Source organism: Mus caroli, chromosome X (genome assembly GCF_900094665.2).
Source record: "Mus caroli chromosome X, CAROLI_EIJ_v1.1, whole genome shotgun sequence".
In the NCBI taxonomy this organism is placed as follows: Eukaryota; Metazoa; Chordata; class Mammalia; order Rodentia; family Muridae; genus Mus; species Mus caroli.
In genome coordinates this window covers 41,068,503-41,092,453 of record NC_034589.1, presented here as the reverse complement: position 1 = coordinate 41,092,453, position 23,951 = coordinate 41,068,503, and the positions used below count along the sequence as shown (strand labels likewise).

Genomic DNA, 23,951 nt, shown 5'->3' with positions numbered 1-23,951 from the left:
CCTCTCTCCAAAAACCTAAAACACAAACATGAAAAACAAAAATGAATCAGCATGGCAAAAAAATATGAAAACAAAACAAAAAAGCCCATTAAAAAAACATGGAGTATGTTTTGTGTTAGGCAACTACTGTGTGCATTCAACCTGGACTAGTGTGTGGTTGATAGACCCAGTGACACTCATTGGACAAACCCAATTGTCACTTGCCCAGCAGGTATCCCTGTTCCCTTTTGTTCTGAGACAGAGTCTCTCTGTAAAACCCTGGCTGCCTGGAGAACCACCTGCCTCTGCACCCCGAGTGCTAGGGATTCTGCACTGCTCCTTTTATTTTCTTTTTAGAGACAGGGTTTCTCTGTGTAGCCCTGTCAGTCTTGGAACTCACTCTGCAGAGCAGGCTGACATGGAACTCAAGAGGTCTGCCTGCCTCTGCCTCCCATGTCCTAGGGTTAAAGGCATGCGCCACCACCTCCTGGCTTGTTTTATAGACATGGTCTCAGTATATGGTCCTGGATGACCTGAAACTCACTATGTAGACCAGGTTAGTCTAGAACTCAAAGATTCACCTACTTGTACTTCTTGAGTGCTATAATTAAAGGCATACACCCACCATACTCAGCCTTAATCCAGGGCTTCTGACCCAACAAGAGGGTTAAAGCAAGGGGAAGAAACAGAACTGTGCCTTGTGAAAACTGTGGGAAGCACGGGAAACCACATCACAGAGTTCAATAAAGAAGGAAATAAACAGGCATCTACTCCATGTAACCAAGGGCAGGGCAAACTCTGGAGTGTACTCAGTTGCAGAAGAACCAGAGCTTTATGCTAGCCTACAAAAGCACAGAGTGTGAAGGGAACAGGTAGGCACATGGAAAGAGCTGTTTCTACCTCTTTCATAGAATGAGAAGGAAGTGGGCCAAGCACAAGATGAAAGGAGAGGCCGTGAGAGTTAGAGAGGAGGGTGATCTACCTGGCTTGTCCATTTCCTACTTCTCTGACCCCGGCCTGAAAGCCAAATAGTGTAGGTAAGGGAGACTTGAGCTTTCTGAGGAGGGACGTGCTTGTTAAAACTCACCCCCCGCCCCGGGGTTAGAGAGATGCCTCAGTGGTTAGGAGCACTAGATGCTCTTCATGAGGACACAGGTTTGATTCCCAGCACTCACACAGTGATTCACAATGATCTGTATTGCAGTCTGGAGGTTCTGGTACCCTATTCTAGCCTCCTCAGTAATTGCCTGCATGTGGTGCACAGACATACATACAGGAAAAGCACCCATAAACATAAAAAAATCAATAAAAATATATTTTAGCCGGGCGATGGTGGCGCACGCCTTTAATCCCAGCACTTGGGAGACAGAGGCAGGCAGATTTCTGAATTCGAGGCCAGCCTGGTGTACAAAGTGAGTTCCAGGACAGCCAGGGCTATACAGAGAAACCCTGTTTAAATATATATATATATATATATATTAAAAAAAATCTCTGCATGAAAAGATTTGCTAACACCAGTGGCTTCAATGCATAGCTCCCAAAAATACTCCGAGGAGGAGAATGACCTACTTCTCAATAGTTTGGGCTGCCCTTAAACAAGCAAGATACCTTGATCACTGGTATTCAGTATGCTACGGCAGATGGTCTAGCAACGGCTAGCTAAGCCCCTATCATGCATGCTGTAGCAACATCTATCTCAATGTTATGGACTAGCTAGCAAATAGGACCAGGCAACTCCAAAGAGGTCTTTCTGACTGACAGAGCTAATAACCCAAGCTGGGAGTGGTGAGTATCATGTGCCTTTAATCCTAGTACTTGAGAGGCAGAGGCAGGTGGATCACTGCCAGTTTGAGGCCAGCCTGGTCTACAGAGTTATTTTCAGGATAGCCAGAGCTTTATAGTAGAGAGACCCCCATCTCAAAGGGAAAAAAAGATATTTCAAAAAGAAAAAGAGAAAGAAAGGAAAGAAGGAAAGAAAGAAAAGGAAAGGAAAATAGATTTTAAAAAAAGAAGAAGAAAGAAAGAGCTGATAGCTCCAGGAGAGGCTCCCAAGCTAGGCAAGCAGCCTTCATTAGAGAGGACTGAGTAATACACACACTGCTGGGCGTCCTAACAAGAGGCTGAGGCCAATGGTTTGACAATTCATTCATGACCAATCCATTACTGTTCCGGCAAAAGAAGGGCAAAATTGCCCCACTTGTTCAGACAGTTGATGAAAATGAGCTCAATTACTCTTGAGCGTGGGGGACAAGGTATCATATACATCTCCACTCCAACAGAGTCAGAAACGAGGTTAAGCCTTCTCGGCATTATAGCATACCCAGGATCTACGGCTACAGAATGGGAGCTTGGTTTGTTTTAGATAATAAGGGGACTATACATATTTATCACCAGCTAAAAGTGAATACACTGTAAGAGACAATCGATTGTTATTTCAAGGGGAGAGGACAGAGAATAAGAAGAGACAAATGTGTTGCTATGGAATCCAGAGATGGGATTTTTTGCTCAATTAGAAAGCCACTATGGGAACAGTCCTGAGCGGCAGTTAATGAAGTACCCCAGTATGAACAAGCTTTTTATGACTGTCTATCCTTCCATGATGGTATTTAAGCATGAGCCATGGCCATAGAAAGTTTTCTTTTTGAACTGCCTGCTTTCACAGCTCAGGGCCACCTATGTCACCTCAAAACTTTAACTCTAAAAAACCCCCTTGTGACTTTACCTGAGAAAGCAGAGTTTTACATATTTCACGTTTTCCATTGCCTTTAGAATTACTACATTTCATTTTTGTTTGTGAGCAGAAGCATGCCAGGTGTGGCAGCCAATGCCCTCCCTCTTTGTTTTGAGACAGGGTCTCACTATGTAACTCAGGCTGTCCTCAAACTCACTGTCCTCTTACCTCAACTTCCTGACTGCTTGGATGGCAGACGTATATACCACACCTGGCTTGTCTTACTTTTAAACTGAATATCACAGAAAAAAAAAAGAACCTATAGTCTCCAAAAACTTGACTCTGTCAAGCCAATTCTAACTCCCTAATATGACAGTGGCCCAAGCCAAGAATATCCCAGTGGCTTGGACCACAGGTTCAGATATACATTTTTAAAAGGCTAGTTTGTAGACTAGTTTGAGTTCATTCATTCTAGATTCAAAGGCACATACTCAAGATGGATCTGTGTATCCCACTTGTGAAGACTATAGTATCAGGTTCCTGTCAGCCCTAAGGCTCCAGCTGACGTCACAACAGGAACAGCAGCCTACAGTTAGCCTTACCTGCTCTCCCTTTCCGCCTCTGCTCTTCTTGTTCAATCAGGTACTCCCCGGTCTGGTATTTTCGGCTCTTCTGCCGTCTCCGTTTCTTTCTCTTCACGAGGCCCTCTTCCTCATCATCTTCTTCCTCTTCATTGGTGTCCCACATTTGCCGGGCAGCCTCTGTCCTCCAGGGCATCTCTCGGGCTCGCCACAGATGCCTGCGGCCTTGGCTCAGCAGGGTTTTGTCCTGGGCATGATGGCTGCGATACTGGGTATCCCTTTGGGTTTTTCTGACTTTTCTCCTCTTAGCTGGGGTGGGAGCGACCTCCTCCTCTTCCTCTGTAGGGAAAACCTCCTGGCTTCCCATGTCACTGTCTGCCATACCAGCAAAGGAGCTACAGATGCTACCTATGGATGACATATGTACAGAAGACATTCAGGTACTTCTTCAAGGGATTATGTATGGTATTGATACAACTTTCCTGGAGTAGAAATTTGTAGAACTGAGTTCAAGATCAAGCTCTGTCAGTTATTAGGGGTACACTTCTCTTGAAGGACTGTTCTGGGAGCTCAAATGAAGTCTTTCACTCTTAAGTACGTACTTTATAGAGTCCAAAATACCATGAAGTACTAGGAACCATCCTCACTCATTCCTAGTGCAGTGTTAACTTGAATTCCACTCACAAACTCTCAGTGATGATCAGAAGCCAAGCACTGCATAAAGGGCAGGAGAGAGCTACAGTCCTCTGCTGGTTGGCAAATGGAAGCAAATGAGTAAGGAAGCCTGGGGTGACAACTTCCGTCCTAGTAACCCTGTGGTTTCACCAATATGGCCAAGAGAGCTACCTTGGCCAAGCAGAATTGTCACAAAAGAAGAGTGTCTCTGACAGAGAGGAGAGGCAAGGAGTCCCTTTCCTATGCCACAATCTGATTCAGGCATGTCCCAGTGGAGTACAGTAGGCCCTCTTCCATTAAACTAATCCTACCTCCTACATAGTTGCAGAAGTTCAAGGGTGGACTTTTCTCTCTAGTCTGTCTGCCCATCCACTGCAGCTGTTCCTTGCTGCTGGACAAGTACAAGGCTGATCACCCCAGGACAAACAGCATCTTTCCTATCCAATTGGATTACCTTGCCAAGAGGCTATTCGCTCTCTCCCTACTTACCCTTAACTTTGCTAACAGTAAAAGCACAATCCTAAATTGGCCTGGTTTTACACTACAGGAGATCTCACACCTTCCTTAGAAGGAACACTACTATGTTTCTCCCGAAAGCCTAGCTGTTAACTCAGCAGTATCTACACCCTAGTAAGGTCAGCAGAAGAAAAAGGTGGTTGGAGGGGAAAAGACAAAACCAACCAACCAAACAAAAAGCCCACCCTAGACCAAAGCTTCAAGTTGGTCAAGTGCTTAAAGACAACAACTATCCCACTAAACTTTGCATTATATGGACCAGGCAGGGAACAGAGTGTTCTAGTTAACCTAATATTCTGGTCAATACAGAATCACACAGAAATCACCAATTTCCAAAGAATCAAATACAGTACAATGTGTTTAACACAAAAATGCGACTGGCAATAATGTAATCACTCTTTGATGATTCAGAGGACACTTTAGGACTTTGTGAGGCCACCAGGCCATCATTCTAAGCCCCAGTTACCAGAGAGCTTGCCATGTGCTGAGGGACCAGTTAACAGGACGTCAGCTCACTGACTTTTCTTTGGATTAGTCATCTCTATTCCTTCCAATTTGCATGGGAATCTGGGTGAATGCAGGCAACCATCTCTGTCCTGTGACCCAACAGAGAACCAGCAGAGAAGAACACAAACTGGAAACAACTATCTTCTTTAGACCTAAACCAATACAAGTTCTGTGGAGCAAAAGTAATTGTGCCAGCCCATAGGATTCAATGAACCTTCCAATTTTGATAATGCTTTATGTAGGGTGACGAGATTAAAGCCCAAAGGTTGAAAGTCTGAGGACTTCAAATGGGCCTCAATGATCATGAGATGCAAAATGTTAGAGCACAAATTTCCTGAGTGGCAGGGGCCGTTCTTCTTTCCATCACTGACTCTTAAACAAAGATGATGTTAAATCTCTAATCTAACATTGTTAAACAAACTGTTCTAAAATTTCAGGCAAGCCTTCTGCCCAACCCAGGACTCTGTTATTCCTGCAAAATGCCTGTCATTTTGGCACAGGGAAACAAAATGTCTACTTACGTCAATGGTAAAACCATTCAAACTTCATGTCTACATTTTCAAAGGTACCAAAGCAAGGTCTTACCCTTAGTCTTACTCACCAGACTGACTGCGTGTTCGGGTGCTCAGAACCACGGGGATGAAGTCACGGAAACTGTTCTTTGCTTTCTTTTCCAAGGAACCTGGAGTGATGTGTGGTTTAGGGGCAGAAGGCAGAAGTATCACAATTAGAAATCTATAAACCAGAAAGCCCACATGGGATGCTGAAATGAGAAAACCGAAAGGCTTGTATTGAGCCTGCAGTTACCCTGACTTAACCCAACTGACTCTCCTTAAGCTGCTATCACTACCCAGCTCTTTCTGGAAATGGTGATTTTTCAAAACTGGGGCTGGGTCATTTTTGCTGACACCAATAAAAGCAATACACAGAAGCAATTTAACAGCATGCTCCAAAGTATAATGTCTGCCCACATAACGCAAAGGTTGGTGTGTGTTCATTAAGTTCTAACTGAGCTGTAGCTATCCCAAAGAAGCACAGCCTCGATGGACCTTAACAAGGTAAGGCTGAGCCAGGCAGTGGTGGCACACACCTTTAATCCCAGCACTTGGGAGGCAGAGGCAGGCGAATTTCTGAGTTCGAGGCCAGCCTGGTCTACAAAGTGAGTTTCAGGACAGCCAGGGCTACACAGAGAAACCCTGTCTTGAAAAAGCGAACCAAACAACAAAACCAAAAAAATTATAAATAAAAAAATAAATAAAACAACAACACACACAAACAAAACAAAACAAAACAAACAAACAAAAAAAAAAAAAAACAACAATTACTTTTCCTTAATATCTCTTTAGGAGCACTGACTGGTCTTCCAGAGGTCCTGAGTTCAATTCCCAGCAACCACATGGTGGCTCACAACCATCTGTAATGAGATCCGATGCCCTCTCTGGTGTATCTGAAAACAGCTACAGTGTACTTACATATAATAAATAAAATAAATCTTTAAAAAAACAAACAAACAAAACAAGGTAAGGCTGGGAGTGGTGGTCACATAGAAACAGGTATATAAGAGTAAAATAGAAGTGGTATGTCATGTCCAATGAGCAAGATCATGAACATGGACTACTGTGGCCAGGAATGCCTGGATTATCTCCAATGAAGGCACTGAGGGGCCATCTACAATAGAGTATATAGATCAAGTATACCCTATACCCAACTCAAACATTTTGGGTATTCTTAGCTGATAAAAAAAACTTTGAGACATCGTTTAACCTTTCTATCTATCTAGCTAGTCAGCCTGCTATTTGTTTCAGGTCTTAGAATGGGAGTTTTCCAACATACCAAAAGGTAGAAAAAAACAGCGTAATGAATCCCAATTCTGCTGGTTTTGAATAAATATTCTTACAGCTGTTTCTTCTTTGAGCCTAGATCCCACCTTATGGAATCAGTTGGTGACTCTTCTGTGTCCATTTGCAAATCACCTTGTTCAATGTTAAGACTATAGATGGTATGGTACTCACAAACTCATGACCACAACATACCCATCCTCCCGAGCTGTTAACTTCTGAGTTCCAATTCTCTTTCTATTCCACAGCAAAGAAGGATCCATTTTCCACTCAATCTCTCAGCAACTCTCTCCCCACCAAAATTCCACTGGATCCCTGGAAGGTTCAGGCTGGAAGGTCATGCATGGCCTTTGAGACCTACCTTCCTCATGACCATCTGTTCGTTTTCCTGGAGGCTGGGACTCGGGCTTTGTTGGCTTCCGGTGCTTGTGCTTTCCCCTGACTCCATTGTGCTCTTTTCCTGAATCTAAAGCCCCTCTGGGGCTTTTCTTGGTGGGTTCCTGGGGGTCTCCAGGCAGCTTCCGGCACTGTGTTAAGGTAGGACAAGTCAGGTCTGAGGTCAGCTTTGCTGCTTAAGAATGTTCTCCAGTCTTAGGAAGGATCATGTCATATGCCGGAGTTAGGACTGGGAGTGTGTATGTATGTCACAGGACACACTGGGTTATAAAGGTTCTCTTGGACTTAGTTGAGTGTCCTTGCTAGTTCCTTCAGTGATTTGTATCAGAGATCTACAGAATCTGTATTCATGGCCCCTCAACACACATCCAAAGGTTTTTTTCTTAAAAGGTCCAAACTTGGGATCCATACTCTGCACACCCAAACCCAAGTAGAAATAGGCATTAAGCAAAAATGCCTTTTCTGTAAGTTAGGTAACTACATGGCTCAAACATCTTCCTTGTGGATGGCATTGCTATCAATTGATAATCATTCTGAGAACAGGCAAGTCAAGAAAACCTTTTCTCATGTGTCAGTTAATACCAGGAAATGGACTCAAACCATTACATAGGAGGTACGATTCCCACCTCCCTATTAACACGGTGAACAGGGACAGGTTTGGTACACCATTCACAGCGAAGTTGGGTATATTTAAAGGATGCTTTACTCTCTGCATCACGTTCAACTCTAACATTTGCTTTATCCTAAGAACCACCTCACGGAACAGATGAAGAAACAGAGACTCAGAGAAGAGGTCAACTGACTTTTCCTGGGCCACACACAGGCTAGCATACACACTAACTGAAGGGATGCTGCTGACCAGGTCACCCTGCAAGGTTACATCTGCAGTAAGATAGATAGAGCTGGAACGAAGCCCTGGTGCTCCTGGTCCCATCTCTGGATCTCTTCTCATCAGCTTTCAGTGATCTCCTTCCCTATTTGTTGTCTCTGTCCTCTGTTTCTGTCCAGTTCCATCCCCACCTACTACTGGATTATCAGCTTTCATACACATTGTAGGAACTCTGCCTCAAAGCCACAGATTTTCACAATCTGTGAGGTTTCTCCATACCAAGGTAGGTGGTCCTAGTCCTGTGGATCTGGGGCACGTGAAGTTAGGTTTTAAGAAGACAGAAAGAGTTAAACATATTTGCAGTCAGCTAGGCACAGTGGCTCATGCCTTTAATCCTAACACTCAGGAGGCAGAGGCAGAGGCAGGAAGATTTCTGTGAGTTCAAGGCTAGCCTGGTCTACAGAGCAAGTTCCAGAACAGCCAGAGGAACCTGTCTAAAAACAGCAACAACAACAACCAACTTGAAGTTTATCTTAATTTATTAATTTGGCTGGATTGACAAGCTCCTAGTATAGCATACCTCTGGGCGTATCTGTGTTTTGTGTTCTAGAAAGAATTAACTAAGGATGGAAGAAGACCTGCCCTAAAGCTATGTATGGAACATCCTACAGTAGGCTGAGGGCCCAGGTGGAATGGGTGGGGAAGGTAGTTGAGTAGGTCAAATACTTGCTACAAGACATGAAGATCTGAGAGTCATCACCAGAAAAACAGTCAAGTGTGGTGGTGCCTGCTTTTGATAGCAGCACTGGGGAGGCAGAGCTATGTGGATCCCTCTAGAATAACTAATGAGCTCCTGGTTCCAGAGAAAGACTCTGCGTCACAACACAAAGTGGACAGCTAATGAGGAATCATACCCAAGACTGACCTCTGATCTGCACAGGTACCGGTATACACAAACACCCATGCACATGAGCTCACCCAAACACAAAATAGAAAAAGGAGAGGCCAGTACTGCAGACATGTGACATGCACTCATTCATATTCATTCATTCTCATTCTCTCTCTCTCTCTCTCTCTCTCTCTCTCTCTGTCTCTCTCTCTCTTCCTCCCTCCCTCCCTCCCCCCTCCCTCCTTCCCTTTTGGTTTCTATGAGCTACTGTTCTGCTCCACTACACTCTTCCCACTATGAGGGACTGACATCTTTGAATCCATAAGCCAAAACAAATCTTTCCTCTCTCATTTTTCTCTCAGATACTTAAGTCACTGTGATGAAAGACTGACACATGTCCCCCCTACCCATAATCGCATCCATATCACCTTCCAGTAGGGTTATCAACCTCTAGTTTCAGTGAAGCGGAGGACTTAGCGCAATGAAAAGTAAGTCACTGGCAGTTTCTATGAAGCAAGGTGTTAGAAAACAAAGAACTAGGGAGAGAAGAGGAAGACGGAGATGACTGTCTAAAATATGAACTTCAGGTATAGCCAAAGAAAAACCATTTTAAGGCAGGGGAAATAAAGCTAAATGCACGTCAATTTGAAAATCTCTGCCTTATTTCTAAATATGCTCTTAGCTGCCTCTTTCAAGTATAGACCATTAACTTTTACTTCCTAAGGTAGACCAAAATAAACAAACAAACAAACAAACAAATAAATAAATAATAAGTAAAACAGAACATCTAGAAGAGATTTCCGGTTTATATCTCCTGCCAGGGCAGCCATGAAAGTAAAACTATGACACACTCCAACTACATGAGAAGTTGGGAAGATGGAGAAAGCAAGATCAGTGTTCGGGTTAAGAGATATTTGAAATACGTTTCAAGGGACAAGAATACAGTACAGACAGCATCAAATGAAACCTCATTCTTTGGCAGGCAAGATGGATTAGCAGGTAAAGGTGCTTGCTGCTACATGGGACAATCTGAGGTAGAGAGAGAGCAGCTGAAAACTGTCCAAGGATCTGCATTCAGGTGCGGCATCATGCATGTACCACACACATATACATGAGCACAGAAAAGAAATACAAACGTATTAAAAGAATATTTGAAAGAAAAATAATTCAAGCAAGCAACCAGAGCTTATTCTGCCTCTTGGCCATCCCCAGCAATGGGCTGTGTGGAATTAACCCCTCATCTTAGCTTGCTTATCAGTTCACATGTTCCTCAAGTAAATGGGACCTGATGAAACACTTAGATTATCTGCTTTCCAAAGGGAAAACCTGGAGATGCTGGTGCCTTCTCCTTCTCCTGGAACTTTATTCTCAGTCCTCCCACATCTTTCAATCGGCCTATTAAACTATCCATCGCATACCGGAAGGGCTATGCCCAGTTGTCATTAAGTCAACACGGCAAGACCTGAGCTGCATGAGGGCAGGGCTATTCTGTTTGTGATACTGAAAACAAAAGCAGCCGCTAATACCAACCGAGCACTTAATTACGTGCCCAGTGCTATTTTAAGCACTTATATGCCATCTCATTAATTGGAATAGCTTTACTGAGCTCTGCTGTAACAATTCACTAACGTACATGTACAATGCAATTGTTTCTGTACAAACAGAATTGTGTAACTATCACCATTTGCTTGGTACAGAAACTTTTTCACTGCCCTGAATGGAAATCCTCCAGCCCTCCCCAGCCCTCGGCAACTATCAGGCTATTTCTTATCCCTATCAATTTGCCTGTTCTGGATATTTCATATCAACAGCTCATTTAATCTTTCCAACAATTCTCTAAATAAGTATTATTTGTCTCATTGCAGAGATGAAGGAATTGAGGGTAAGAGAAATTAATCAATGTCACAGAGCTATGAAGAAGTGGGGCCAAAATGACCCTATCAAAGTTTCCTTTCCTCCCTGGGCCCCAAACTGCCAAGGGCAGTGGTTCATCATCTTTAAAGAACCAGGAAGAATTGTTCCTTGGGGAAGAGCCTGTGATTAAGTGATTTCCTTCACCAATACCTTCTCAGGCTTTCCAACTTTATCTAGGACAATGGCTTCTCTAGCCCCAAAGATGAAATCATTTCCTATATCCTATGGAATGAGCTAGGCCCTTTCCAGGTGAAAATATCACATAGAGAGAGCAGGAGTTAAAAAGGGGAAGCCTCCCATTCATCAGCTCCCTTCACACAGCTGTGCTGCTCAAGAGCACTGTAGGGAGGTGGTGGGCTTGGATGCAGTAGAGACCCCTACGTGAAGCCGACCATCAGGAATTCTAGGCCATATACTGGCACTCACCTTGGACCCCAAGGAACTCCGGACCATGGGCTTATCGTGTGGCTGTGGTGGTGGCTGCTGCCGTGGTTCTTCCTCAATTTCCTTTTCTTTGTTACACTTGACCTTCTTGGGTGGCAGAGATTCTGTCTCTTCATCTGGCTGCCAACTGTTCTTGCAAGTAAAGACCGCAAAGCTTTCCCGTTTCACTCGAGCTTGCCCAGCGTTAGCCCGAGCTTCAGCCTGGCCTCTCTGAGGAACGGCTGGGAGACCATCAGCTCGGAAGCAGTTGGCTAAATTGAAGACCACATCGCCATCGGCTTTCTCCATTTTCACCCGCCCCAGATCCACCTGACTTCCAAGCTGAGAAAGGTCTGTGCTGGGGCCCCTCTCGCTGCTGGGGACCACGTCTAAAATGAGTTCCTTAGAGTGGCTGTCATGAGGTAGCAAAGGCAGCTCAGGCATCTTGCACAAGTTCTGTGGGTTGGCCAGGACCAGCTCGTGGGACATATAGGTAGCCAGCACTTGGTTTTTAGGCTTTGTGTCTCCTGCCAGCTTCAGGCCACAGGCTGCCTGGGGGCTTTCCATCTTAGGAGTACTGTCAGAGCAGAGGTGGCTCTCAGATTCCTCGGATCCCTGATTTACTCCCATGTCCCCACTGCTAGGCTGAACAGACAGTGCCAGGGTCCCTGACTGAGGGCTGAGAGTCAAGAGGACAGGATTAACTTGTTCTTCATAAGGCTTGGCTGCAATTCGGCAATTTTTGTTCTTTGTGACAGCATCCTGCTCTGGAGCAAAGGGGCCCCCAGGCCGTGGCTGCCCCTCAGGAAGTCCGTGAACAGTTTCACTGGAACCAAGAGGTGACACACCAGAAAACTCAGAAACAATGCTGGTGGGCCTGATAGGCACCCCCTGACTGGGGGTTAGTTGCCCGGCACTAGAAATGCCAATAGAAAGCAGAGATGCTTGGTGGTATGGTGACCAGCCAACAGGCAGAACCTGGGTGCTAGTGGGCTTTCCATTGATGGAACACCGTGGGTACATATTTGTCAGGCCTGTAGGCTTCCATAAAGACAGTTCCTTGGTTTGGCACCCTGGCAGCCCAGGGGCAATGCGGGCTGGGGTATAACGGGATTTCACTGTGCTTGGCTGTCCTTCAGCACCAGCCTGGCTGCCTTTCTTGCCACAAGTGGCACTAGTGCTCTTAGGCTCTCCTTGATCAATGATGGAGATGGGCTCCTGCTTGGGGAGATGACGAGGATCTCGGTTAAGGCCCAGGTTAGGGTCCTTGTTCAACAGCAGGGATGCAGGCACTGGGTTGGCCACTCCCACATATGTGCCAGGAATGGTGCTGATCAGAGCAGTTGAGTTTTTTACCCAAGTGCTTGGGTCTCCATTCCTCACCATCTCAGGAAAGATAACAAAAGGTGAAGAGGTGGAGCCTAGGCAGGAAGTAACGTTGCTGCCGGCAGCCTGGGTTGTGCGTTGAGACCTAGACAGGACTGTGGAAAGGAGGGCCTTGCTGCTGGTGTGCACAGGGGTCAACACAGGCATGGGAGGTGTTTTACGCTGGTTCGGCAATGGAAGCTTCTGGCGGTTGGACTTGGCAGAGAGGTCAAGAGGCATCTCACTGCACTCGGGTGGAGAGGCCATCTCTCTCTCCAGCTGTGGAGGTGACTTGAGAGGAGAGAAGGTGACAGAAGTCCCTTCTGTTTGTTGATCGGTGCCACCTGGCATCTTGGAAGGGTGTGGTGGGACTGAGCTCCCACTGGGAGCTGGCAGCAAAAGCTGTGAAGTTGGAAGCACCTTGGCAGAAGCAGTGGTGAGGGAGGTATCTGCCAAAGGTCCAGGGACCCCATCGGGAGCAGGCTGGCTGTTAGTGCTGCTGGACGGGGAAGTACAGGAGAGCCTGTTCACCTCTAAAGAGACCAACTTTGAATCTGAAGCCAAAGGTCGGGCCACAGAAAATGCACATGGATAAGAGCGGAGGTCTGGAGAGGCCAACACACCTGGGAGACACCTGTCCTGCAGGTAAGATGGCAGGACCGGGAGTGTGAGTGTGGAAGACACACCCAGAGTGGTTGGCAGTGTAGCCACACTGAGGGGCTGGCCACAACTCGGAGGTGGGATGTATACCAGAGGCTGGTTAGGGGTCAGCACTGTCCCTGGTTGAAAAGACAGGGGGACTTTTTGCATAGCTGGTGCCTGAGCTGCAGGAAAACACACTCGACTCAAACTGAAGGAGGCTGGAATGGGCGCCGAGGTGGGGATAGCAGCTGGTGTGGCAGCCGGCATGGGCGTGGGGGCTGGAGTAAAGATTGGGGCTGGGGTGGGCGCAGGCACCGGTGTAGGAGCAAAGGCAGGAATAAGGGTGGGGGTAGAGGGTGGGCCAGAGGAAGGGGTCGGAGTGGGCATTGGTACAGATGGAGGGGCAGGAGCTGCTGGAGGTGTGGATGCTGGCATGGGAGCTAGAACCGGAGTTGGGACAGAAGCAAGGACCAAGGTGGGAGCCGAAGGAGGCACGGGAGCCTGGATCAGAGCCAAGGGAGGTGCAGACACAGAGACTGTGAGAGGGGTCGGAGCAGGAGCCGACAAGGGCACAGGGACCGAGTGGGGAGCAGACACTGGCACTGGCACCAAGACAGAGGCTGATACAGAGAGAGGGTTTGAATCAGAGATGAGAGTAGGCACCGAGGGCGCTGCTGGGGCTAGGGGAGGGGAAGGAGCTGAAGCCGATGTGGCAACTTGGACTGGAACTAGTCCTGAGTGGGGCACTGGAGCTGGGACAGAAAGGGGAACTTGGAATGGGTCGGGAACTGAGGGGGTCCCAGAGGCTGATCCGGGGGCAGGAGGGCAGATAGGTGCCGGCAGCTGACTGAAGTTAGTGGTAACTAGAGGCAGGGTACCCTCCACAGGGACTCCAGTTCCCAGAGTTGCCAAAATGAAAGTGTTCTTCTCCCCAACACCGTGCCGAGAGTCCAAAGCCTTTACCCCGGCTGGCGAACAGTCAACCTGTTTGCTCATTTGGGTGCTTAAGGGAGTCCAGGAGCAGTTGGCCCTGCTGTGGCTGGCCTCAGTGCTGTCAGAAGTGGGCAGCTTGAGCCCGTCTCCCGGGCTGCTCAGTGGCACCAGGAGGCCCTCAGCCTCTGCTGGATTCCCAACATAGTCCATTTTTGGCTGAGGGTCATCAGACTGATCTTCTGACCTGTGCCCAAGTTTTTCTGTGGTATTGCCATCTGGGTTTGTCCCCCGGGCATTGCTGCCACTTCCAACTGCCGTGAGCTCCACCTGCGACGAAAGAATAGCATGGCCATCTTAGCAAAGTCCCGGGAACTGATGCAGGTACCCTGAGGCCCCTGGGAAGTACCTGCTGGTCCTCTCGACAACTCAACCAACTGCAATGTACAGGGCATGCGCAGAGCCGTTTCTGTCTCACCTACAGCAACTTGTGTCTTCTTGCTCCCAGTCTCAGGAAGGCCAAACTAGGCACATGGTCCAAGAAGCTCACCCTTTGATGGGTAGCATGTGACAGCACATAGCTCCTTACCTTGGAAAAACTGCTGCTGACACAAAACTCCTGAGATCCAAAGTGCTGGCAGCCACCTGTCGTGGACTCCTCATCAGAAAGAGGTGCTCTTCTGGCAGGGAAGACACAGCAGAAAAGGGAGATAAGGCCCGGACTTAGAGCACTGACACTTCTAGAAGGTCTTGCCTGCCTAGCTTTCCAAACCCTCCTGTCTCACTTCCATGGTGACCTCAGGGGGGATGGCAGAGGACTAGGAGCTGAACCAGGCAAAGCGGAACCGCCACACGCAGCTTTGCAAGTTGCCGAAGAGGAGGAGCCTTGTCTGACCAGAATTTGGGGGCCACTTATTCTGCTTTCTAGTGTTCTCACCCAAAGTACAGATGAACCCCACCTTAGCACCTTCTCCTTTCGCCTGGAGCTTAACCATCAAGTTGACCATTCACTCCAGGATATACAAGGCATTGCCCAAAAGGAGAGAGATGTAACCCAAAAGCCTCAAGGGTGCACAAATTAGTTTTATTTTAAATCCAATCTTGTTTCAAGTCTATATGGAAAGTGCCATTCAGGGTGAACCTCTTCCTAAGCAAATCTCCACTTCCACTGTGCTTTCCAATCTAGTCCAAATCTGAATCATTTGCTCCTCTATTGGGCAAGGTGGGCCTGAAGCCCAACCACACTCACTTTTACAGCACTGATGTGAGGCCATCTGGTCACTGACACCAAGAGGCTCTTTAAAACTACGACATTTAGCTGAGCATGTGTCCTGTCTGTAATGTGAGCACTTAGGAAGTAGAGACAGGAAGGTAAGGAATTTAGTCAGTTGGGCCACAGAAGATCCTGTCTCAAACAACAAGGAAAATACAGTGGACTGGTGATGCATGTCTTTTTAAATCCTGGCACCCAGGAGACAGAAGCATGTGGATCTCTTTGAGGTCAAGGCCAGCTTAGACTCAGCAAGCCTATACAGTAAGAGTAAGACCCTGTGTGTTACTTGAAAAACCAGCAAAACAAAGCAAACACTTCTAGAAGTCAACCTGGCTCCACGCAACGCGCTCTTTTCTCATAGTACATGGGCGCACCTTCCTTTCAGCCTCTCTGCATCACCACATCCTCTCTCCTAACAAAGGGAGCGCCTCAAAGCCACAGACTCTGTATTTCTATTGGTATGTGCCATAAAGAAAGTCTAAAGGCCAGAAAGCTGGATCTCAAAGGAGAAAAATTCAACTGTAACCCCCTCCCCCCAAACTGCTCAAGAAGAATTCTCTAAACTTCAGGTAAGAATCCTAAAACATGTTCCATTTGACAAAATGAACAAATAAAAGGATCACACGCTAAAGTAAAGTCGAAGGACAAGTGGTGGCTCCATACCGGCTGCTGGCCGCTTTAAGTGCAGCAGGAACCCGGCCCCTGTGCTCAGGAGCCATATCAATAGGGCAGCCGCCTGGGTGGGAGTGGCTGCAGAGGAGGTAGGGGGTCAAAGAACAAAGCTGCAGCAAGTTTTCTGGGTGGGCAAAGCACAGGGCTGCTCTGCCTGCTCTTTGTTTGGGTTTGCCTGCCATCTTTGGAGCCCTGCCAGAGATCCAATACAGCCCGTGAAGAAAAGTCAGCGTCTGCCTTAGCGACCACACTCTAGTCTAAAGGGTATTTGGGGGTGCCTGAGTCAACTCCAGCAAGGAGCAGTACCCCTGCAAATAACTCCCTCCCTCCGACTGAAACACAGACTTTCTAACTGTACCTGGGGCAAGAGAAGCAAGAATGGCAATGAGGATCGGAGCCGGCTCCAGAAGGGGCTAATCAAGGGGGAAAGGCTTGTCCCCTTTAACAAACAGCTAGGGTGACAGAAGTGGGACGGTTCCACCACTGGAAATGACTGCTGGTAAAACAGGACTGTGAGGCAAGGGCTTTGGACCGCAGTTAGGGGTCTTGAGGAAGAGGAGAGATGGAGGGCCCCACAGAAGGGAAAACACACTTTTCACATCAACTCCTGAGAGACCAGAAAAGCAGGACCTATATGTAGCCAGCCTTGGGCTGGAGAAGCATGTTCCAACTAGACTCTCCAGGGATGGTTTAGGGGGAGGGCTGTGGTAGTGGAGGGCGCAGCCTCTCCCCTCCACAACTCCGCATGGAAAGGCACTATTTGTTTACATTCTTTCTCCTCCTGACCACGCTCCCTCCTGCTTGGTGGGCTCCTCCTTGGGCAGAAATTCTGCCCCAAAGAAGAAAGCAGAAGCTATGTTCTCGAAGGCCAGAAGTTAGCAGCGAAGCCTAGAGCCAGGCAGAGAGGCTGGTGGTGGCAGCAGAGGCAGCATTTCTGGCTACTCCAGCCAGGCCTAAGCTGCAGCACCAGCCCCCCAAGCTCAGGGAGGAAAATGTGTGCGATGGTGTTTCAAATCCTCTGAGGGGGATGCAAAGCTGAGCAAATATTTAAAAAAAAAAAAAAAAAAAAAAAAACCGCTCCACTGAGAGAGGAGCCTGGGATCAGAAAGGCAGGGGAGGGAGCTGGGTCAACTGAGCAAGGTTATGGGGATACAGGTGAGGGGGAAACATAGGCCAAAAGAGGCTCCAAGCAGGACTAGAAATCAGTTCCACTGTGTCTTCTCACTAGAAAACAGCTGGTGTGCTCAAGGCTTTGTTGAACTTAACCAAAACCAGCCACCATCTCTCAGGGCCATTTTCCTAATTATTAAAGATTAACGTAACGGCAGGACCTGACACACTGGACGGTTTTCAGTTCCTGTTGGGTCTGGGACAATATCTAAGAAATATCCAACCCAGAATGCATGAGGCACCTTACCTACCTACCAATCCCTAAGACTTTTCACCAGAACCCCCTTCACTCCAGCCAAGGCCTTCCCCTAATAATCAAGGATGCATGGATATTGGCCCTCACCTCAAACTCCTAATCACATCTCTAGCCTGGGCTCAGGTGACACTGTCCTCTGATATTCCCAAAGAAATACATCATTCTTCCAGCTAGACTCCATAGGACCTGTTCACACCAGTCCACAGCATTCAACAGCAATGTATGAAGACGAACTACCAGTTTGCTCTTGTATTGAATACATGCTTATTAAATGAAGGAATGAATTAATGCTAGAGGCAAGCAAGACGACTTAGCTGAAGGTTTGACTAAAGCTGACAGACCACCTAGAGCAGTCAAAAAGACTGGTTTATGCCTTCTGTTCTATACGCCCATATTTGATAAACCTGGCAGACTCCTACAATGTAATTTTAAGTTTATCCCTAAAAACAGCTTTATACCTCAAATTTGTAAGGTCTGCAAGTTGGAAAGGATGGAGGAAGATGGTTTTTACATAGGGTAAAGCTGGGCTTGGTGGTATATGCTTGTAATCATAGTACTTGGGAGGCTAAGGCAGGAAGATTTTCTTTCTGTGCTACATAGCAAGGCCTTGTCTTTAAAATGGGGGTGGGACTGGGGGATGGAGAGATGCTTCAGCATTTATGAGCACTTCCTACTCTTCAAAAGGACCTGGGTTTAATTCCCAACAGCCACCCAGATCCTCACAACCACCTGCAAGTCAAGTTCTGGGGGATCTGATGCCCTCTTTTTGATCTCTATGGGCCCAAGGCACGCACATGGTGTAGAGACATACATGGAGGTGAAGCATGCACACACAGAAATATATCTTGTGTGTGGGGGTGATGTGTATTATATATGTTATGATATGCACGGTAGCTCACACATGACATCTAGCACGCAGTCTGAAGCAGGAGGGTCGCTACAAGTCTGAGGTCTCCCTAAGCTATAACAGTAAGCTCCAGGCCAGCCCGGGCAACACACAGAAAGAGACCCTGTCTCAAAAAAGAACAAAAAGCATATAGGATGAGATTACATTTAGAAATCAGCTGTAACACAGCCTAGACAGTGGTAAGAAGGTGACAAAGGGTGGATGGGATCAGAAATGACAATGCTTAAAAAAAAAAACATCTTAACCACTGGGCATATTGGGTAATTTAGCATCCCAAGAAAGGTCTGTAAAAAGAGAAAATCAGATTTCACATCTACCTCTGACTCCCTTCTTGCAAGGAATATAGCACAGACAGGGAGGGAACAAGGTAATTTGTCCAGTGCTTTTTAATTTCTCAGGTTAGCCTTGTTTTACAGAGACAGGGTCTCACTTTGGTAGACAAGGCTAGCCTAAAAGTTAATAGGCAGCCCGGGCTACTGACAAATCCCAGGTCCTCCTGCCGTTACCTCCCGAGTCCTGGGATTATAGATGTAGTAAACACACCTTGCTTGTGTACTAAGTTCTTGAAGACTCAGGCGCACAGCTCTACATCAGCCCCAACTACTTGTGACTGTAATGCAGCCCTGTCAGTGCGTGCTCACAAACCACCCACCAGCCTGCCTTGCCAGGAGCATCTCTTAGAAGATTCTAAGAACAGACCTCACACACACAAAGGGAAATACTTCTTTCCTGCTGTCTCTCGGAAGAATTTCGCCTTATTTTCCTTAGTTTTGATTTTTGTATTCTAAAATTAAATTCCTTTTTTAAGTCCACCTCTAACACATTCCTCAGAACAGGGACCATTAAGCTATCAGGTGTGAATGGATTAAGAAAATAAAAAAGTCTATTCTCTTAACCTTAACCTCAGACAAGTATACTCTTCTCTAGTTAGGAAAAGAAAAAAAAATGACTTCTATAAAAACATGAAGCTGAAGGTATAGCTCAGAGGTATAGAACATACTCAGCACTCAGGATTCCCAGTATCCCATCCCTAGACACACACACACACACACACATAGAATATAAAAACAAAAATAGTCTCTTTTTCCCTCTAAAACTATCACCATTACCTCTCCCGACATACAAATACTTTTTAGAATTACTTGAGAAACTCTGGATCTATTTCTTTCACTTCCCTCTGTTTATTTTGGGTGTAAGGTGGCACAGTCATGTGTGATTGTGCACATCAGAGGACTGCTTGTGGGACTTACTTCTCCTCTTACACTTAGTGGGTTCTGGGGACCTAACTCGGGTTGTCAGGCTTGGAGGCAAGCATTTTTACCCAGTGAACCATCTTAACAGACCTACACCAGGATCTATTTTCTTTTTATTTTTAAAGACTGCCAATCTTAAATTGGAGGGGAGAATCCTATCAGAATCCTCTGGCATGTTTGAATTTAGATAGCCAATGGATTTAAACACCAACAGGCATGACAGAACAATCTCTTGAAGTTTGAAGCAGCCTCATAACCACCATACAGAGCAACTTGGCCAAGGAGGATAAAAGGAAAATATCAACTCTGAAAGGCAATTGGCTAGCCTTGGTATGATGCATAACTTTTAAAAAGGCCTCTCTTGAACAACCAAATATCAGAAACTGAAAGATGGACACACAGACCAGACAGGCATCACTAACTGAACTTTACATTAAAGTTATGGTCAGCAACCTTATCTTCCTTTGATATGTCATAAGGTCTTCCTGACATATTTTTTGGTGGCTTCTTGAGGTAAGAAGTACTGGTCCCCAGAATTTTGATGACCTGCCCCCCAACATAAAGCTACATGATGAGACCAACTTTCTTCTAAGCCCTAGACAAGAACTGAAAATATCTTACATGAACTTTTGAACACGAAACTGACATAAGAATCAGAAACTACAGGCATCTGAGCTTTTCTTTACTCCACAATGTTAGAGTTCTTTATCACTAGACAGATAATACTAGGTGGCAAATGTCATCTGATAGTTTCTTCATCTTCAGTGGAACAGGGACACTGTGGTAGAGCAGGTGAGCCCTGTGTTTTAGGGAAATCAGAAACAAACCAGAATCTTGTCCCCAGGTCCAACCCCTACCTGGGACTAGGTACCGCTTATCTAAGGATGCCACCTTGCAACCTTACCTCTCCTCGTTGATGCCACACATGCGAATCCGGTCAGAACTGGTCCAGTTGTGCACCCCGCTGTAGAGCGGTGCTGTAGAGATCATGACAGCCACTCACCACCAGATAGGATCTGCTCTGGCCACTCCCCCTGGGGGAAAAGAATACCAAAAAGTTAAAGCTGAGAACAAATATAGCTGCCTTAGCCATCTTTTATACGGAGACATATAAATGAAGGCAATCATGGCCTCCAAGTGCTAAAGTGATCACTCTCACAAGCCAGTCTGCATGGGGAATGAAGGTCCAAATAAGGCAAAGTTCACAGCAGCTTTCTAGGAACCCACACTCAGGATGGAGATGAGGACACTGTCAATCATCAGAGACACATATGCTTGAATGTTTGAGGAAGTTGAATCTGCTGCATACAGCTAAGAGACAGTGTATTTTCTACATACATTTAGCCTAAGCACGTCCAGTTAGAGTGCTGCGTCCAGGCCTAAGCAACAAGTGAAGTGAGTGACAACTAGGGGTCTTCTTCTGCCCCTGCTCTCTAATGCACAGGTAGGGAAGAATCTGAGTTACATGGCCAATTTAAGCTCTCCAGAGGAGGCACACACTTTCTTTATAAGCCTTTCAGAAGCACTCTGCTCTGCTTCCAAGTTCGTCCCAATACATCTATGTAAGGTGTAGAAAGCTCCCGCCAAATTAGGTGCAATACCCTTTGTACTCTGGCCACAAACAAATGAACAAAAACAAGCCTCCATCAGGAACCACACATTTCTGTCCTTGTCCTTTCCTATTAATCCCCACCATGGCTTACTAACCCCTTCATGAGCCGAGCCAAAGCCTAGTTCTTGCTACTGACAATCATCACGCAGCCATTTCATCTTTGATAGAAAAAGGGAGATCAAGAAAAATAGCTTTATCCAGTGAGCCTGTTGTGTTAACCTATTAGCTAAAATCATCATTCGGCCAATTTCAACTGAACAGAACCCTACAGTGACCAGACTTGTCTGCTGTTCTCTGTAAAGTACAGTTACATCAGAGATTTGCTCCATTTAGCCTTTCAGTGTTCCCAGATTGTTCATCCTCAACATAATTCACTTACTCACTCAACAAACATTTGTCCTAGGTCCTAGGGATTCAAGAACTAACAAAACCTGACAAAATGTGTACCTGCACAGCACTTGCATGTTAGAAGTAGTGACAAGGACAATAAGCACATTTAGAGTAATCTGTGTTATAGTACATTCCAAGCTATACAATGCACACTAAGAAGCCTGGGGACAGTATCGGGGGAGTGAGTGCTGGGGTATGAGTCACAATCAGGCAATCAACATAGGCCTCCCTAAGATGGAATCATTTCAACAACTTACAGGCTATGAAGGAATGAGTGATCTACATGACTAGAGGGAAAGAAAAGTTCTCAAAGCAGGAGGAGGCTGCCTGCTCAGATCAAGGGAGAGCCAGGAGGTCATCGTAGTTGGATTCAAGGAAGAGCAACAGAGATGAATCAACCCATTCTCTTCCTTGACTGCATCCTAATCCCATCTCTGGGGCAGCCAACAGGCTCTCTTGTCCTTACCCTCCTTTTTTACTTTTTCTTTTTTTAATTAAAATTATTTGTATTTTTCCATTAAAATAATTAATTTATTTACTTTATATCCCAAGCACATGCCCCTCCTCCCAGTCCCCCTTCACATTGTCCCTCCCCTCATCTCCCCCTCCCCTTTGTCTCTGAGAAGGGGGAGGTTCCCCTGGGGTATCACCCTGGCACATCAAGTCACTGAAGGACTAGGTGCATCCTCTCCCACTGAAGTCAGACAAAGCAGCCCAGCTAGGGAAATAGGATTCACAGGCAGATAACAGAATTGGGGCTCCCTACTCCCCTCCCCCACCCCCACTCCCACAATCCTTCCTCCAACTCCTCCACAAGACTTCCCCCAGCTTAGTTTAATGTCCAGCTGTGGGTCTCTGCATATGTCAGTCAGCTGCTGCTCACCCCTTTTCTTTATACTTCCCTTCTCCAGCCTTTCCTGGCTTAGTGCTGCCTGGTTTCTCTGTATGTGGTCCTCCTGTTATCTACCCCAGAAACCTTGGTGTTCACTGAAAATGAGCCTTCACCTTAATCTTCCTTCTCTTACTACCTCTTCCGTCTTCGTCTTTTCTTATTCTTCTCTCCTGATCTCTCCTTGCTCTCTTCCTCACACTCATTTCTCTCTCTAATCTTTCTTTGAGATGGCTTGTGCTCCCTTCCCTTTTCTAGGAACTCTCTGAGCACAGCCTCTTCCAATTTCCCTTCCTGCCTCTCTTCCCAGGCTCCCCCTTCCTGTGTCCCTTCCTCCTCCTCACTTCCCTGGCTCCTCTTTAGTATCTCAGTCTCATTACTTACTTGCCTCCCTTCAGTCTTTCCCACCCTCACTTCTGTCTCCCTCCGTCCGTCCGTCTCCCCTTCTTGCTTCTGGGTCTCTTTCTGTGTCTCCCTCTGCTGTGTAAGCAACCCTTACCCTCTAACTCTCTCAGCTCTCACAAATTCAGTTCACCCCTAGATGGACTGGTCACTCTCATATGGATATCTCTAAACCCTGACCTCTCTCCATAGGCCCAGAGCAGAATTCCAGATGCCAGCAACTTGCAGTTAACTGGATGTCCACCAAGCCTCTCAAATCCAAGAGATCTCAGAGTAGACTCATTATCTGTCCCCATAAATGTACTCTGTAGCCCATCCACCATGCCCAGCCACAGCATGCTTCCTCTGTTACTAGCACTTCTGTCTCCTCGCTTGAAATGTCTTCAACTCCTCTCCCCATCACACTGATCAAATCAGGAGTCAAGTCTTGATAAAGCCAATTCCTTCTCTCTTTCTGTCCCTCTTGCCACTGCCCTAGTACAGGCCTTCATCATCTCACCCCAGGAACATTATACTGGCCTCTTAACTGCTCTCTTAGCCTCCCATCGCTTGATTCCACAGTCAATTCATCTTCTGAATCACTGCTTCGATCAGACCTCCCTACTCTCGTCAAAAGCCATCAGAATCAAGGCAGCACCCAAGGCAGAATTCTTCGGACAGCCTTCAGAGCCCTCAGGTCCTTGCCTCAAACCTCTGCATGCTCCTCTTCTGCTGCATCTGACCCTTTGCCTGCCATCCTTGGCACCCCAGCTCCTGGCCACCTAGTTTCAGGACTCTGCTATTTCTTCACTCTGAGATGGCCTCCCCCTGTGCCTCTTCTTCCCCAGCTACCATCCCTCAAAGCCTAGCTCAAATGTCATTGTGTCACTCCCCTAGCCTCAGCCCAGGAAGTGTTAACTCTCCCTTTCTGGCTCTCCTCTTCCTTTTTTTCTCCTCTTTCTTCTCTTTTCTTCCTTCTTCCCTCTGGCTCTC

General features: G+C 46.6%; 1 protein-coding gene across 3 annotated transcripts in view; it reads right to left on the bottom strand.

Annotated features, from left to right (window-relative positions):
* The window catches only part of Bcorl1 (BCL6 corepressor like 1), a 64,982-nt gene that overhangs the window by 24,214 nt on the left and 16,817 nt on the right, over window positions 1–23,951 (bottom strand). For all 3 annotated transcript variants that reach the window (XM_021153041.1, XM_029473519.1, XM_029473520.1), the window contains 6 exons: window positions 20,591–20,720; window positions 14,745–14,835; window positions 11,222–14,485; window positions 7,129–7,294; window positions 5,531–5,611; window positions 3,253–3,639 (listed from right to left, as the gene is read on the bottom strand). In XM_021153041.1, the coding sequence (XP_021008700.1) occupies window positions 3,253–3,639; window positions 5,531–5,611; window positions 7,129–7,294; window positions 11,222–14,485; window positions 14,745–14,835; window positions 20,591–20,676 (4,075 nt within the window). In that variant the 5' untranslated portion in view covers window positions 20,677–20,720. The remainder of the gene's footprint in view (window positions 1–3,252; window positions 3,640–5,530; window positions 5,612–7,128; window positions 7,295–11,221; window positions 14,486–14,744; window positions 14,836–20,590; window positions 20,721–23,951) is intronic.